Source organism: Erpetoichthys calabaricus, chromosome 6 (assembly GCF_900747795.2).
Source record: "Erpetoichthys calabaricus chromosome 6, fErpCal1.3, whole genome shotgun sequence".
NCBI lineage: Eukaryota > Metazoa > Chordata > Cladistia > Polypteriformes > Polypteridae > Erpetoichthys > Erpetoichthys calabaricus.
The window spans coordinates 107,047,780-107,065,765 of record NC_041399.2 but is presented as its reverse complement, the minus strand read 5'-3'; the positions used below and the strand labels follow the sequence as shown (position 1 = coordinate 107,065,765).

Here is a 17,986-nt window from a genome sequence, read left to right as displayed (position 1 = left end):
ACACAGGACAGAAGCAGCCGAATGAATTCTGAGGTGTTCAGAGACATACTGTCTGCTCAAATCCAGCTAAGTGCAGTCAAATTGATTGGGCGCCGTTTCATGATACAGATGGACAATGACCTAAAACATACAGCCAAAGCAACCCAGGAGTTAATTAAAGCAAAGAAGTGGAAAATTCTTGAATGGCCAAGTCAGTCACCTGATCTTAACCCGATTGAGCATGCATTTCACTTGTTGAAGACTAAACTTCAGACAGAAAGGCCCACAAACAAACAGAAACTGAAAGCCGCAGCAGTAAAGGCCTGGCAGAGCATTAAAAAGGAGGAAACCCAGCATCTGGTGATGTCCATGAGTTCAAGACTTCAGGCTGTCATTGCCAGCAAAGGGTTTTCAACCAAGTATTAGAAATGAACATTTTATTTTCAGTTATTTAATTTGTTCAATTACTTTTGAGCCCCTGAAATGAAGGGATTGTGTTAAAAAAATGAGAGAATTAGTGATGAGTCAGTGAGGCTTTGCCTTTTTACATATAGATGAAAATATAGATGAAAAGACAAATGAGATCAAGATTGTTGTTTATTCTGATTGATAAATGTCAGTTGGATAAGAAAGTAAAAAGTAGCTAAAGACCCTAAATGCAGATATTTAAAATAATCAATTAAGAGTTATGAATCTTAAAAAGAGTGTGAGCTAAAACTAAGTTAAAAAGGAAGGTCCCTTTAGTTATGACAATTGGTTAGACCAGCAGGAAGTTCTTAGGCTGTGAACTGTATTAGTGTTTTTTTTCTTTTAGTCTTTTTGGGGTATCTGGTGGCTACATTCAATACATTTTGTTATTATACAATACAGCAATGAGGTATATCTATTGCTAATCCTGCTAGAGAAGAAATGCTGAAAATACAGCAGTGATACAGTATATGACAGAACAATATAATGCTTCATTGGTAGATTACCGTATAAAGCATTAGCAATAAACAATACCAATAAATGTTCATTAACATAGAACATTATCAAATTAAAATATCAATTTCACTTAAAAGCAAGTGATATTTGCACATTGGTCACTACCATTAAATCAGTAGTGGAAACTGACAGTGAAGGAGCATACATAATGTTGTATTTGACTTAGCAGCTTAATGACCCAGAACTAACAACCATCTGCAGGTGTTCTGGTACAGTATTGAATGTTACAATGTCACCTGCTGGATGGCAGGCAAAGAGTCTGTTGCTGGGATGTGTTGCTTCTGAGATGAAGGAAAATGCCTTCTTTACTTTTGTCATAAATGTATTGAAAATGGATGGGAGTTTTGCTTCAGTGATGAACCCGGGTATTTGAATCATTCATTGCTGGGCTTTCCCATCCTCTAAAGTACAGTTAACATCTCAAATTATGATGCAGCTAAGTAAGTGCCTTAGGTGGAAAAAATATTGGTGAAAACTAAAACTGCACTTATAGGATAACACTATGCGCTGTTTTGATTAATGTCCTTATATAAACTATCAAAACAAATCATACTGTTGTGGTGTGAAATTTTGCATATAAGTTGATAAATATTTTCTATGTTTTTATTTGCAACTTATAACACTAATGTCTATCATTGATAAGAACAGCAATGGTTTGATGGTTAAGGATGCACCCTTTAAGGAATGGGTCTTTGTAATTTTATGACAGGGGTCGGGGGAAATGCCTAAAACCAGTTTGGCAAGTGATTCTCTGCTGGACCCTCTCAATCAACCCCCCACGGGAAGCCAATCTACCGACCTGGCAAGCTTCACTTTAACAAATAGTTTGGAGGCAGGTGTGAAGGTATTCTGTGCCCCACTGGTCTGAAGTATGGCTGTTTGGAATTGGCTTGTATCAGAAGCCATTATGTACCACAACACCCTATTGGCTGTAGGGTTTGGACAGAGAATCTATAAATTTGCTTGCTTTAACCCCTCCTCTCTCTCTTACAAACATCTGATGAAAGAGCATCTCACACACCATAAACTGAAAAGGACAACACAATGAAAAGCACAGCTCGGCAGCCATATTGAGACAGGCATGCGGCCTCTCCTGAAGAAAGCTAACCAAAAATGAGGATTTAACTAGAGACATTTTAAGTAACTAACAAGTCTGTGTGCTGCCTGAAACTACACATCAGCATTTATCAGGTTGTATGGTTGCCAATATTCAAATGTACTTTGCTTATTGTTATTATTTATGAATATTATCAAAAATACATTATTTAAAGTGTAACTTAACTCCTGCTTGTCTTTTACTACACCTAATTGCCTGAGGTTATAAATGTAGAAGGGAAGGTGGGGAGAAGTTATATGGCACAATACCTTATAAACAGTGGTAAGTCTGTGAGATTTGAGGCATTCTGACAAAGGCTACATATTAATAATACAAAAGGGGAAAGTAGAGTAATATATTATTCTACCAAGACAAAACACATACCCTCTCTATAAATGTACAAAACAATATTTGAATTGCAAAACTCAAAACATGTTGTGATTACTACTTACTGTTTTTTAAGTTTAGCACTTCTACTTCTTTGTGAGATACAAACAAGCCGTACCTACACTACCCCTAGAACTCCATGTGGCTCTAGCAAATAAAAGCATGCAAGACGTGCAGCAACAAAGCCACACATAATACAAGATTGCATAATAAGTTATTTATACCTTCTTTTTAAAAATAGGGGGCTCATCAGATAGTCCAAATCTGTCTGAAATAACTCAAAACACTGCTGTAAGAGAGCATCTGCAATGATCATAAATCTTAAATTGACCATTATTACCCTACCACATTGTTAGTACTTCAACTAATTCTAATGAACTGATAGGAATCCTAATGCACAATTCAAATGGTAAAATGCTATCTTAAATTATATAAAACTAGAAAAAAATCAAAATATGTTTTTGGGTAACTGCAGAGCTTTTTTATAATTTGGCAAGCATTAATGGTACTCTCAAATACAGCAAATCTGCTGCTTTCCTCCCAGTATCCCTGCTAAACTCCAATTGTTTTATTTAAGAAGAATTGTACAACACAGTGGGTCTCTTTATATTACTCACTAGCTCTCTGTTTTGGATGTGGGTGGGTGTTCAGTGTAGTTTATGATTACAATTCATAAACCACAGGTTTCCAGATTTCAATTAAGATTTTACCTTTTTGTGAAGTTTGAATATTAAGTTATCTTCGGGACTGAAATTAAAGTTTTGTTTCTTTTTTTAATCGAGTAACTCTGGCTGACAAAGAGAACTGCAAGAGTTTGGACCTTTGTGTATCAGAGAAATTCATGAGGCTTGGAGTCTTGTGCTATGCCAAGAAGGAAACTTGTGGAGGGAATTAGAGTGAAGCCTGCCTGGAAGTTTTTATGTCAGGGGGGAACTTTTTGTACAATGGTTGATTTTTTTTTTCTCTCTTAGGCAAAGAAATGTGTAATACTGGGGTGTTGTACTGTGTTAGCCAATAAGAGGTGTCATTTTGCTTGACTTCTCATTGCAAAGAAACATGTAAATATTACATTTAAGTTGGTAGATGAAGGGGCAATAGACACCCATTGTTGGGAGTGGGATGATAAGTTGAAAGGCAAATTTCCTGAATAATCCTGTTACTGATTATTGTGATGGATGTCTACAGGACATAGATAATTGCTTTTCTGCACAAGAGTCCCCTACTTTGATGTTTGAACTCCTTAAACATACATGCAATACAATATTGTGATAACAAAACTGCCTCTTCCTTGGAAAATGTTTGTATTTACCTGGCTTGAAAATTAGCATGTCTGGGAACATTGGTTTCTAATCAACTCCTTGATAGTTGGAAACAATACTTTTTGTTTAACCTGTTTACATTATTTGTCAAGCCCAGGAAATTGGTATGATGTACCATTGTTTAATCCATCATCTGATATAGGAAGGGACTGAAGCAGATTTATACTTGTGGGCAGCAGATGGCGGGGAGTGAGGGATGGTTCACTGAGAACACTGCCAAGACCACTCTAACAGAACACAGGGGCTCACTGGCAGAAAAGACAATTCTGAGACAATTGTGGACACAACAGAGAATGGTTTTGGAAATTTAGTAGATTATTTGGTCAGTACGATGAAACAAACATCGCTGTGTTGGAACTGTATATCCAAATTTGACAGATTATGAATAAATCTTTGTGTTTTATTTCTTAAATACATTCTAAAGATCCCTTGGTTTCTGACTTTGGATTTGTTTTTCTGTTTTTTTGGGTTATGTTTTGCTCTTTCTAATAGATATTTCCTACAGCCTTCTGGTTAGGATTCCTTACTTGTTTTACACCGCTCTTTCTGATTATCCCATTGATTTGGGTTCCATTTTGTTACTGATATTATGTACAGTATATGGGCCTGTACTGGCTTTGACTGTGAATTTATGTAGCGTTAGAAAATCAGCATACTTTTTTTTTTGTTATTCAGATTCTGGACTATAGTTATTAATGCCTAGTTATGAAATGCTTCTTAAGTTTCTTCCTGTCTTAAAAGATTATCTTAAGATTCTCCTTGGTATTCTGAATGCACAATGCTGCATTTAAGGAGTTAATATTCTGGGCACCTAATGTGTGTAGATGTTCTTGTTTAATTGTTCATGGTGTATAGATTGAATTGACCCATAACTAATCCCTATATTGTTTACTATCTTGCACATCATCGTTCTTTCATTTTCTATTAGAAGTTGCTCCATGGTGACATTTTTTTCTACTTGACACCTTAAGTGACACCTTGCCTCAACGGAATTCTAAATCTATCTCTTGTCCCTGACATATGAAGGACATGGGTCCTGGTGCACAGTACGTGGGAATTAATCTTGAAAAGGGGTGTTATTCTCCAGCGTTTAGTGATAGGATGATACCAGATTTTTTGTTTTTTGACATCCACGTTGATTTTATTCTAAAACAGGGATCGCGCACTGTTAAGCACCAATGACTTGATTTGGTATGCAGGAGCTAATCTTTGGCCTATTACAAATTCTGCACTATAGAGTATTCTTTTCTGGTACAGGGTTCCAAAATACCTTGTGACTGCATGATGTATTGCATTTTTTTTTATTATCATATTATTAATAGCCTTTCAAAACACTTGACAATGCCAGTAATCTACTAGTAAATTGCCAGATTGCAAGTGGCAAAACCAGCCAGGCAAATTCTGACAAAAGAATATTTTTGTAAGAATCACTTTAACCATAACTGTTGGCACTAAAATGGCATTCCAAACTAAAGAGAAATGCTAAATATTTAGTATTAGATTAATCTTCATATTCATAATGAGTGATAGGATCTGCAGTACTTGCAATTATACATCATACTCTGGCAACTATACAGTAACTGTTCAATATTACTTTGATTTGCTCCATTGTTTCTGTCAATCATTCAAGGAAAATTGATGAGAAAACCTGTTGATCACCCTCCATCTGCTTTACAATAATGTTCTTTATCACAGTGCAAGGTTTTACTAAAGCTGAAGGGTGAAACTATTCATTCAAAGAAATACCACATCTACTCTGTTCTTTAGACCCAGCCCCTAAGACTACCACCTGTTTCTCAATCTGGAAAACATTATGCCAATGATGAAGACAATATATTGGGTAGAGATTACTGGTTGCACAATATATAATCATCAGCTATTTTATTAGTTAGTTATACCTTCGTTTTAATGCAAATAAACTGCTCCTTCAAACAGGCTACAACTCAGTATGTACAGCATGCAGACATGTTATAGTTAGTTATTTTTTTAGGCATATATTAAAATTGACAAGGCATGTAATCTAATTGAACTTGATTATGGCATGATTCTTGGTTTCAAATATGGTTGTTTGAGCATCTCAGAAACAGATGCCCTCCTAGGATTCCCATGCAGTTCAGTCAGTAAAGTTTAAAGAAAATGGTGTGATAAATATAAAATGTTCAGCGAGTTGCAGTTCTGAGGCTGAGAGAGGTCTGAGGAGAATTGCCTGACTTGTTCCTGCCAACAGGAAGGAAATAAACATACAGACAACCTTGGCAACAGGGTTGTTCAGGAGGAAGGCAACAAGGTGTTATTGTCTCTGGTAGTTTTGTCGCTTTTGTGTTAAAAAATGTAGATTGAACTTTATTTGTCCCTGGGGGAAATTTGGTATTTTACAGAAGCTCTTTAAATAGGTAGATAGATATGGTATGGTCTGAACATACACCACAATGACTAAAAAGAAAGACAATTAAAAAGAAATAAAACTTCTGACTTGGCTGCCACAGTCACAGTGAGGCATTGTGCAGACATATTGCTGATGGTATAAAGGAACCCCAGTAAAATATTTTGATACTTCTACTGAATAATTCATTGAGTTTCCTGACACACTTCTGCTGAATAATTTGTTGGCAGAAAATCCTCAGTGTTAGTGTTTTAGAGAGACAATTTTCAGCATTATTTATAATGGCATTAAGTTTTGTTTAATGCTCTGCCTTGCTACTACCTCCAAGAGATCCAAAGTGTGCCCCATAACTGACTCTGCCATTTTAATAAGCTTGTTTATTCAGTGGGCCTCTTTTCAAATGATGTTACCAGCCCAGCACAACGCAGAATAGGAAACTGCACTGGCCATCAGAGAGTTGTACAAGATGTGAAGTCTGTCCCTACCTAAATGCAGGACAATGTTTAACTTAAACCTGTGCTGATTTGCTGCAAATGACATCTGTTGCAGAATGGATTCCCACTGATTTTACTCAAAAAACTGTCTAAGTTTTTAGTCTCACATCTGATCTCACCACAGCAGGATGCAACAGGGGAGGTAAACTCGCAGGAGGAGGCAGACATAGCCAGACTGCAACCAGCACTAACATTAGAAAGCAGGGTTTCAGAGCTAAGATTCTTCTCTGTTTCAGTAGAACGTGCCATATGTACCAGGTATGTTTCTTTCAAACATCCCATCATTGTGCAAAAAAAAAAAAAAAATGGATGAGCTTACAATAACTTTACAGTGACTTTAATAATGCCATCTTAGTATCTGAGCTTCCAAAATATAATCAGCTTGTGAAATGTACAACTAGAGAGGAAGAAACTCTGGACCAATGTTACAACACTATTTCAGTTGCTTACCATGAAATTTCACAGGCCCCTTTGGGCAACTCTGATCACACCATGGTATTTAGTGTCCCTTCATATAAGCAGAAATTGAAATCAGCTAAACCAGAAATAAAAGCAGTGCATAAGTGGACTAGTGAGGCTGTGGAGAGACTACAGGATGGACTTGATTCTACTCTATGGAAGGTATTTAGAGATGAAATTGATGGATTAGATGAGTATACGGACACAGTTACTACTTAAATTCTTATCAAGGAATATGTACTATTACTAAAATGATCATCAAATGCAATAATGATAAACCATGTTTCTTAAAAATCTCAAAAAGTTATGAAAAAAAAAGAGGAAGCTTAAAAAAGTAGAGATAAGACAGTTTACAAACAGGCTAAGAATCAACTACACAAAGCTGTTATATATACCAAAAGCAAATATAAGGTTAAGCTTGAACAGAAATTTTCCTCCCAGTGCCGCTTCTGGGTATGTGGCATCTTTAGGCATTGTAAGGTGGACCTGAGCATGTTCATATTTGCCTATGCAATGAAAGAAGGGTTGAGTGAGGGTGTTTGTCCCTTTCGAGTGTGTTTGGGGGGTGGGGGGGGAGGGGGGATTATGGGGCTTGAATGTGGTCTTGCGCTCCCCCAAGCCATGGAACCTACTTGGCCCCGTTTCCACCAATCACTCTGTCTGAAGTGCTTTATAAGTGATTACTGGTTACAAATGCAAGACCCTCCCAACTTGCTTCAAACTAAGGCCGGGTTTATACTTCGTGCGACGTGATGCATGCGCCCGTTGATGCTACTGCTTATCAAGTGTTGTACTGCTTATACTTGAGCAAGTACTTTACATAAATCTGGAAGATTCCACCACGTGGCATTGCGAGATATCATCATGGTGAGAAAACGTTCAGCATCTCTGTGTTGTGAATTTCCTGAAACATCCATTAAATTCCCAGGACACCTTGCTACAATATCTCTGAAAAGGATGGATGTTTAATGATTACATTCATCAATCCAGGGATGCACCCATTCCAGGAAGCTTTGGGCATGAGGCAGAAACAATCCCTGGACAGGACATTAGCTCACACATAAACTAGCATCATTTCAGCATCACCAAATCCCCACACCTGTGTTTGGAAGGAAACCAGAGCACTCTGTGGAAACCCAAAAGGAAAACATGCAAACGCCAGGCAGGGAACACCATGGACATGATTCCCTGCGAGGCAGCAGCACTACCGCTCCACCACCATGCTGCCCCCACATGTGTAATTGTTAGTATTCATTATTTAAATGAAGTTAATGATTTACCTGTAAAATGTAACATACACAATGCATTTCATCATTAAAGTGATATCAAGTATAAATCTAAGGATTCTAAATGTGCAGAGAGCTGGAATATCATAAATTTAATGTGTTCTGTGCTACTTGCCACTGCTGTCAGTTCAGGAGGAAGCCCCAGAAGCACGCAGTGATTAACAACTGGGTCGGTTTAAAGATGCGGTTTACGACGGTCTACTTTAATGATAAAATAAACTGACATATTTCTCTTTTAGCTCAACTGCACCTTGCCTATATGCATTTCTGGAGTCAGAAATGTTGTAAAGCTCCTGGTATAGACAACATTTCTCCTTCCACACTAAGACACTGTTCTGATCAGTTAGCACCTGTATTTACAGAATGTTTCCCTTAGTGTTTGGCTCAATGTAAAGTCCCTGCCTGTTTCAAAGAATCCACAATCCTACCTATGTTTAAGAAGCAAAATATTTCCCATTTAAATGATTACACGCCAATGGCACAGATCTCTGTAATAATAAAAACATCTGAATGTTCTTCATCATCACAGATTCTCTCCTTGACCAAATACAGTTTGCTTACTGTGCTAACAGGTCATTTGGGGACGTAGTAAACATGGCTCTCCACTACATCTTGCACTATTTAGACACCTCAACTACTTCTGTGGGGATCTTATTTAGGGATATTTTTTCTTCATTTAACACAATCATACCAGAGCTTCTCCATAGCAAATGTCTCACCAAGAATGTTGACAACACCACATAGTTCTGGATTGCTAACTTGAAGACAGGATAGGCAAATATTAGTCAGGGCCTCTGATCCTAAGTACAGAGACTGATCATGAGGCTGTATTCTGTCTCCCTTGTTTTTCTTTCTCTGCACTTCCAGTGACCCATCTGATAAACTGCTGAAGTTTGCTGGTGACACCACCTTGATTGACCTGATTACAGACTGGAATATGGTGCTACAACACAAGGAGGAGGATTGGCTGGCCAGTTTGTGCATCTTCAACAATTCTAACTTGAATTCCTTGAAAACAGTACAAATGAAAGTGGATTTTAGGAGAAACGCCTCATTATCCTACATCCTTATGTTTAATGATGTTACTGTATACAAGGTGCAATCATTTACATTTCTTGACACAAGTACCACTCACAGTCTGAACTGGGAGCTTAGCAGTGGATGTTTTTTCTCCATCAACTTAAAAGAGTTTAACTGGTCTCAATCAGTGCTGGTACAGTTTTATAGAACTGCTATTAAAAGCATCATCACTTTCTCCATTACAGTCTGGTATGGCAATGCATCTGCTCAATTGAAACATAAACTGCATTATGATATATGGACTGCAAAAAAGATCACCTTTATTTTCCTCATCAAAGTAAAAATGAATCCCCATTTATTATGAAAACAACTTTATAATGTTCCATCTCAAATGGCTCTAATGGTTCATTTTGTAAAGCCATTGTCACAAAGTTTTTGCAGAGGAGTTCTGTCTATGTGAGTATTGCCCTTTTGTAGAAATGCAAAGAAATGTTGAATTGGCCCTTATGATTTTCCTTCAGTGGGACACTCTTATAATGTTTAAGTGACTGTATTAGAAAGGTGAAAGGAAGGATTAGCACAAATCCTTATGGAAAAATATCAATTGCCTTGAAAATTTCATTGAAATCATGACCTGGTTAATTGGTATCAAAATTATCTTTCCACCTGGCAGTAACTTACATTCTCTGTCTACATTAATCTTATCTAGATTACATTTATGTACTAAAGTGTATCTGTACTGTTTTCATTCTGTCCAGATGGAAAGCTGATGACAGTGTACCTCAGTAAAATTCAAATAAGCTTCTGTATATGTGGTTAGAAAATTAACCTACTTTTTCAGTTTTGTTTAAAGAAGTCACCATCCAGTCCAGACAACCTTCAAATATGGTCCCAATTAGGACTGGATTAAAGAGGATGACAGCCCTGGGTCTAGAAACATTTTTGGGGTCCTTACACAAAATACTATGAGTGCTATACTCATCGACTTCAAGGACTCAAGAGAACACAGACTAAAATAAATAGCTACTATAGAGTCTTAGCTTTAAAATGGATGGAAAAACTCTGAACAGGAGAAAAAAGAAATAATTGGCTTACTGTCTGAAATTCTGAGAGACAAAGTATGCTGTACCAAGGCATATATCTTTAATTAGCCATTGCTGCACAGATGCCAATTAACAATCACAAGCCAAGGTGTGAAAAGTCAAATATAGAACCCCCAATGCAAATGTCTACAAAAGCAGAAATAGATAGATAGATAGATAGATAGATAGATAGATAGATAGATAGATAGATAGATAGATAGATAGATAGATAGATAGATAGATAGATAGATAGATAGATAGATAGATAGATAGATAGATAGATAGATAGATAGATAGATACTTTATTAATCCCAATGGGAAATTCACATTCTCCAGCAGCAGCATAATGATACAATAAATAATATTAAATTAAAGAATGATAATAATGCAGGTGAAAAACAGACAATAACTTTGTATAATGTTAAATGTTAACGTTTACACCCCCGGGTGGAATTGAAGAGTCGCATAGTTTGGGGGAGGAACGATCTCGTCAATCTGTCAGTGGAGCAGGACAGTGACAGCAGTCTGCTCTTCTGTCTGGAGATGATACTATTTAGTGGATGCAGTGGATTCTCCATAATTGATAGGAGCCTGCTGAGCGCCCTTCGCTCTGTCACAGATGTTAAACTGTCCAGCTCCATGCCAACAATAGAGCCTGCCTTCCTCACCAGTTTGTCAAGGCGTGAGGCGTCTTTCCTCTTAATGCTGCCTCCCCAGCAAACCACCGCATAGAAGAGGGCGCTCGCCACAACTGTCTGATAGAACATCTGCAGCATCTTATTGCAGATGTTGAAGGACACCAGCCTTCTAAGGAAGTATAGTCGGCTCTGTCCTTTCTTGCACAGCGCATCAGTATTGGCAGTCCAGTCTAATTTATCATCCAGCTGCACTCCCAGATATTTATAGGTCTGCACCATCTGCACACAGTCACCTTTGATGATCACGGGGTCTATGAGGGGCCTGGGCCTCCTAAAGTCCACCACCAACTCTTTGGTTTTGCTGGTGTTCAGTTGTAGGTGATTTGAGTCGCACCATTTAACAAAGTCATTGATTAGGTCCCTATACTCATCCTCCAGCCCATTCCTGATGCAGCCCACGATAGCAGTGTCATCAGCGAATTTTTGCACATGGCAGGACTCCGAGTTGTATTGGAAGTCTGATGTATATAGGCTGAACAGGACCGGAGAAAGTACAGTCCCTTGTGGCGCTCCTGTGTTGCTGACCACAATGTCAGACGTGCAGTTCCCAAGACGCACATACTGAGGTCTGTCTTTAAGATAGTCCACGATCCATGCCACCAGGTATGAATCTAATCCCATCTCTGTCAGCTTGTCCCTAAGGAGCAGAGGTTGGATTGTGTTGAAGGCGCTAGAGAAGTCTAGAAACATAATTCTTACAGCACCACTGCCTCTGTCCAAGTGAGAGAGGGATCGGTGTAGCATATAGATGATGGCATCCTCCGCTCCCACCTTCTCCTGATATGCAAACTGCAGAGGGTCAAGGACGTGTTGAACCTGTGGCCTAAAGTGGTGAAGCAGCAGCCTCTCCATGGTCTTCATCACATGTGATGTCAGAGCAACAGGCCGAAAGTCATTCAGCTCACTAGGACGTGATACCTTTGGGAATGGGGTGATACAAGATGTTTTCCAAAGCCTCGGGACTCTGCCCTGTTCCAGGCTCAGGTTGAAGATGCGCTGTAGAGGACCCCCCAGCTCCGATGCACAGACCTTCAGCAGTCGTGGCGATACTCCATCTGGACCCGCTGCTTTGCTGGCACGAAGTCTCCTTAGCTCTTTGCTCACTTGCGCTGTTGTAATTATGGGTGGGGATGTCTCTCCTATGCTGGTATCAGCAGAAGGATGTGTGGAGGGTGCAGTACTCCGAGGTGAGAGTGAGAGTGGGTTAGGGTGGTCAAACCTGTTGAAGAAGTTGTTCATTTGGTTTGCTCTCTTCACGTCTCTCTCGATGGTGGTACCCCGCTTCGAGCTGCAGCCAGTGATGATCTTCATCCCATCCCACACTTCCTTCATGCTGTTATTCTGCAACTTCTGCTCCAGCTTTCTCCTGTACTGCTCCTTCGCCGCCCTGAGCTGGACTCGGAGTTCCTTCTGCAGGCGCTTCAGCTCATGCTGATCACCGTCTTTAAAAGCCCTTTTCTTCTGGTTCAAAAGGCCCAGAAATATAAAATACTGCACAGGCCATTCTGTATTTTAACACAGACAAATGCTTACTTTGCAAAATTGTACTGTTCTGGATTTCTTTGAAGCAAAGCTCTTCATCAGATCACTAAAATCTAGTTTCCAAACCAGATCACTCTCAATTGACATAAGAGTCAAATGATTCAGTCTTTTCTGTCCAAATTGCGGATGTGAGCTCATTCGTCACTAACGTGAGCTTGCAGCAAAATCACTTAACACTTGCAATTGTGACAAGCAATATGAGGGAAAGTTGAAAAGCAACAATAACATTTGAGAAGGTGTCCTGCAATTTTTTTTCTCTAAGAAACTGTAAAACCTCTGGAGCAGATGAAATACCTTTAATGCTTATGAATTTTCTGAACTGGACAATCTGCTAACCACTGTACCACCATTCCTCAAACAAAAAAATGCACAGACGGCACAATAACCACAAACTAATTACAGCAAATGTTCAAAAACTAGAAATATGTGAAAAAATGTATATACACACAACTATGAAAAATTAAATCGGAATAGTACAGAAAATGTCCTTTATCTCTCTCTTTGTGCAGCCTGTGAAGTGAGGGATCACATCAAATCAGGATCAGCATTGCGATTAGCAGTCTTTGTTTATTTTTTGTAGCTTTTCCTGGATGGATTTTCAATAAGTATTAGGAGTGTCAGAATGAACATCAGTATTTCAATATAATTCTAATGTGTATGAAAAAAAAAATTTATTTGAAGGCAAATTCTGAGATTTATTTTTTAAAGATTGGTTCACCCTAATAATGGCATCATGTTACACCAGACATGCTGTGCTAAAATATTTCTGCATTTTGCATGTGTTTTGTAAATCATTTCCACAATAAGTGTTTTTATATATTTTAATTCTTAGTATCATAATTTATTAAATAGACAGATTTTTCTACTGCACTGCTCTGTTTTTTGGTTAACAGGTATAACAACCCTCCCCATCTTACTCCAGTCTCCTTGGTGCACCGCACTCCACGCCACTTCCCTCTTGAGTGTATGTGTCACTCATCAAGTCTTTATCATGTCAAACCTAGGTTGGGGCACCCTACAGCATGTCAAGGTCGGTTTTTCCCCATGTAACCTACTGCATGTCAAAGGCTGGTACTGTAAAGTTTTAAAAATTGGGTTGGTATATTACGCATGTACACTTTATACACATAGCATCAATTATTTTCATTATGCTAGTTCTTACCTTATTTGGAAAACTGCTTAACACAAGATTTTTTTAATTTTGAAACCCCTAGCAACACAGCTCTTTGATATGGCTTATTATGATACAGTATGCCTCTATAACTGTCTAATGTTTGCTTTCGCCTACTGGAACTATTGATTATTGAGAATATTTGGATGATGAGATTTTGGACATAGTATATTACTTATAGCAACTAACCTGGAACGGCGAAATCCAGTAAGGCCAGAGCGAGCTGCTTCATCAATCAGGGGAGTAACAATTTTCTCTGTCATATCAGTAAGCACAGTGAACGTTGGCTCCACAATGAAATCGATAAAACCTAAAATAAAGAAGAAAACATTTCATTGTATAACAAACTCTAGTTTCATTCTTCTAAGCAAACATTTGTTGCTTCATTCTTTAGGCCTTCAGTAGTTCCACTGACACAGTTTGTCATCAATTTTTTTTTCAGAATTCAATGAGTATATGGTCAAGGTAAGAAGGTGCTTAATTTGCTGTCATTACTGTCAATTGACCCTTCAAAAGTAAGGCAAATGTTTCCTTTTCATTCAGATAGACTAATTAAGCATGACTGTGTGTTAAGTACCTCAGAGCATTCTGATTGGTCACTGTGGCTTTATTGTGTGGCAAAAACATAATCCAGACTACAGGCAAGGAAGCAGCCATGAAAATAATGACAGTCTGAGAAGATGGCTTTATGAGAATATACTCAAGAAAGGGAGCACCAGTGAAGAGAGGTTCAAAAACACGCAGATACTGAGGAAAGGCACTGAAAGTGCATACAGGGCAAGAGATTGCAAATATTTTTAAATTATTCTGTTACCTGTACCATGGCTAGTCAATTATCCATCCATCCAGCATTATATAAATCAACATTACACTGCTTTCCTGTGCATGTTAGATGAGATTCAGATTTTATAAAACCTGATTAAATGTCTGACAGCCATCGTCAGGATCCTTTTGCTTAATTGTGTCTATTCAAATTGAATCTTAGGACCCACGTTTATGAATACTATATTTTAATATGTCCATGACTTTTTACTTTAACTGTGGGAGGCAATGAATTGTCCTATAACTGTTGATATGGTATGTATTTTAATGTTTAACATTCTGCTTACTTTTTATTATGGCCTTATTATGTACAGTTTACAAAGTGCCTTTGGATTGTGTTCTCTATAGAAATGTGTGCCTATGGAATCAAGATACTCAGTATATAAGATAAATAACAGCTGCCAAGGGTTAAACTGTAAATTATGGACAGTGTAACCTATTTGTTTCTAAAAGTATAGGTACAGGAGACCCTCACACCTAATTTCTGAACATATAAATGTGTGAGTATTGCTTATAAGGTGCCGTTGTGTACTACTAATCAGATCAGACACAGAAAACAGACACCTGTCTACAAAAAGGCTCCGACAAAACTGGAAAACTTATTTATGCTTATTTGTAAAAGTATGTATGCCTCGAAATCGGCCAGTGTGGTCCAAATACACGATGGACTTATTGGGTTGGTAGCAGGGATGATCAAGCACAAAACCATGATCCCTGCTGGTCAATCAGAAGCTTCTACTACTAACAGGCTTCTAAATTCTCTAAATCAGAATCCTCCATAATAAATCACTCATGTCTAAATTTGAGACAAGTGGGCTAATAGTGTACTAACTCTAGTACTTAGTGTTAAAGGGGATAACATTGTCTCAAGCAATTACACAGTATATTTTTCCAAACCTACAAATGTTTAAATTACACTATTTCATATAGCAGATTTGCTGACTAGGCTCTGGTTAAATAAGGCTCAAGCATTGACCATTGCTTTTAATTTGATTAGCAAATTAACAAAGCAGTAATTGAAAAAAAGAAATCTCATGACTGCCTGCAGAAACAATGCAAATTCTAACCGTATTATAATGAGTATGAGATGTTATTATGTAGTAAAAGCTGAATATGGCATATTTGTAAGAGGCCGCTAATGAAATAGAGATATGCATATTGTTGCGATTGGCCTTGAGCATCTTAAAATTAATTGCAACCAACTAAATTAAAATTATATAAACTGCAGCATCAGATAGCCCCTTAAATTAATTTTATAGAAAACTGTGGACAGTAAATATATTTTACTCCTGCAGGCAAAAGATTATGAAAGTCGCTATGCAATAAAAGATTTGTTTAAATTGCACTAGAATTTCAGCATTATTGTGGAGATATAATTTCAATAAAGTTAATGTACCCTGTAAAAGCCAAAGCAACAGGTTATTGGCCAGGGTTTAATGGAAATTGGTCACTATGCAGCTTTTTCAAGGCAGATAATTAGTTTCTTGAAAAAAACTTCATTTTGTTTTTGTTCTCTTTTTTGGCACCAATTTTAGTCTTGTGTACTCCCCTCATTAAAAGGCTGTACATCTAACCTGAAAGCAGAAGACCTCTCTCAGTATAAGGAAAATATTGATAACCATATTGCATAATCTAAAGAAAATGATTATCATATTCTTCAGTTTTCTCAGTATTCTTATCCTGTGCAGGTACATAGGTAGCCAGTGCAGGACTAAGGGCAAGAACTTACACCAAATGGAATTAATGTTCATTACACGTTACCTTTTGTATTATCGTGGTATTTCCCTCTACTTACCCTTTATCTAGGATAAGTGTACTTGTCAGATTTGTTACCGGGTTGGTCTACTGTTACATCTTAAGATTAACACACACATACATAGATATACACATATGCACAGAAACTCAACAGTGCCCTATGAATGACAAACACACAGCTGGTTAATGACTAGCACTTTTTAAACCACACAAGTGCCTTATGAATAACACAACTTGTCACTCTCCTAGCACTTCATGAGACTACATACACACAGACCCTAACCACAACAGTGCCCCATGAATAACACACATACAGCTGGTTAACCTCTAGCACTTTAAATCACACAAGTGCCTTAGGAATAACATAGCCTGTCACTCTGTCAGCACTTCAAGAGAGTTTCCTTATTATGTGATTGTTAGATATTCTGATTGGCTGGCTGTCAATATGATGAATGAATTCACTGCCCATTTTCCCAAACAATAAAACTTTTTTTGTTGTTGCTTAATACCTACTGGCATGTCTTCCTTTCCCAGGCTATAACACCAGTTTAGCTACTTGTTGTCCCAGATGTCCATCCTTTCTCAGGTTGTAAAGTAATTGATAGTCTGAGGCATTGCCATGTGTTCCTCTTTTGCTTGAACACCTGTTTTAAAAGTGAGGTACAACTGGAAAGAGGATATACCTTGATGAGTCCTGAATTTAGTTCATCAGTTGTTGTCTTGAGCAAAATATAATGAAAATACAGAACATAATTTACAGATTTTGTACCCTATAACACCTTTATGCACACACACACCAGGCAAAATAAGTTTTGTCAATCCCCTTCCCTTTCACTCTTGCTGATAACCGTCTGTCACAAATCACTCCTGACACTCTTCTCCACCCATTCCACCCTGACTGCACTCTCTTTTTCACATCTCTTCCACAATCCCATTACTCTGTACTGTTGATCCCAAGTATTTAAACTCTTCCACCTTCGCCAACTCTATTCCCTGCATCCTCACCATTCCACTGACCTCCCTCTCATTTACAAACATGTATTCTGTCTTGTTCCTATTGACCTTCATTCCTCTCCTCTCCAGAGCATATCTCCACCTCTCCAGGGTCTCCTTAACCTGCTCCCTAACCTCACTACAGATCACAAAGTCGTCAGCAAACATCATACTCCAAGGTGATTAGACCCTGTCATATTTTAAAAAGATCTGAACACATCCTCTGAGTAAGAAGTTGATTTCTTTCCAAATTTAACACTCTTATTTTAATCTTAATACTTCTAGCATTAAGGCAAGCAGTTTTTAATACATAATCTACTATATATGGGCTTTTTAACAGTAGACTAAATCTTTTAAAGTGATCTTGGATAAATGCATTTATACTACTGTCTATCTGTTTATATGGTAATTTTTAGACTCTCTTTCCCTCTAATTTTCACTACTACTATTTAAAATAAGCTCCTAAACATTTTTATTTACTTTTCTAACATGGCAGTGAGTGAAGAGACAGAGCGC

The 17,986-nt window shown here is 37.8% G+C and overlaps 1 protein-coding gene across 4 annotated transcripts in view; it reads right to left on the bottom strand.

Moving 5' to 3' along the window:
* LOC114653083 (dual specificity calcium/calmodulin-dependent 3',5'-cyclic nucleotide phosphodiesterase 1C-like) overlaps window positions 1-17,986 on the bottom strand; it is a 930,233-nt gene that overhangs the window by 87,341 nt on the left and 824,906 nt on the right. For all 4 annotated transcript variants that reach the window (XM_051929365.1, XM_051929364.1, XM_051929366.1 and 1 more), the window contains one exon: window positions 14,090-14,210. In XM_051929365.1, the coding sequence (XP_051785325.1) occupies window positions 14,090-14,210 (121 nt within the window). The remainder of the gene's footprint in view (window positions 1-14,089; window positions 14,211-17,986) is intronic.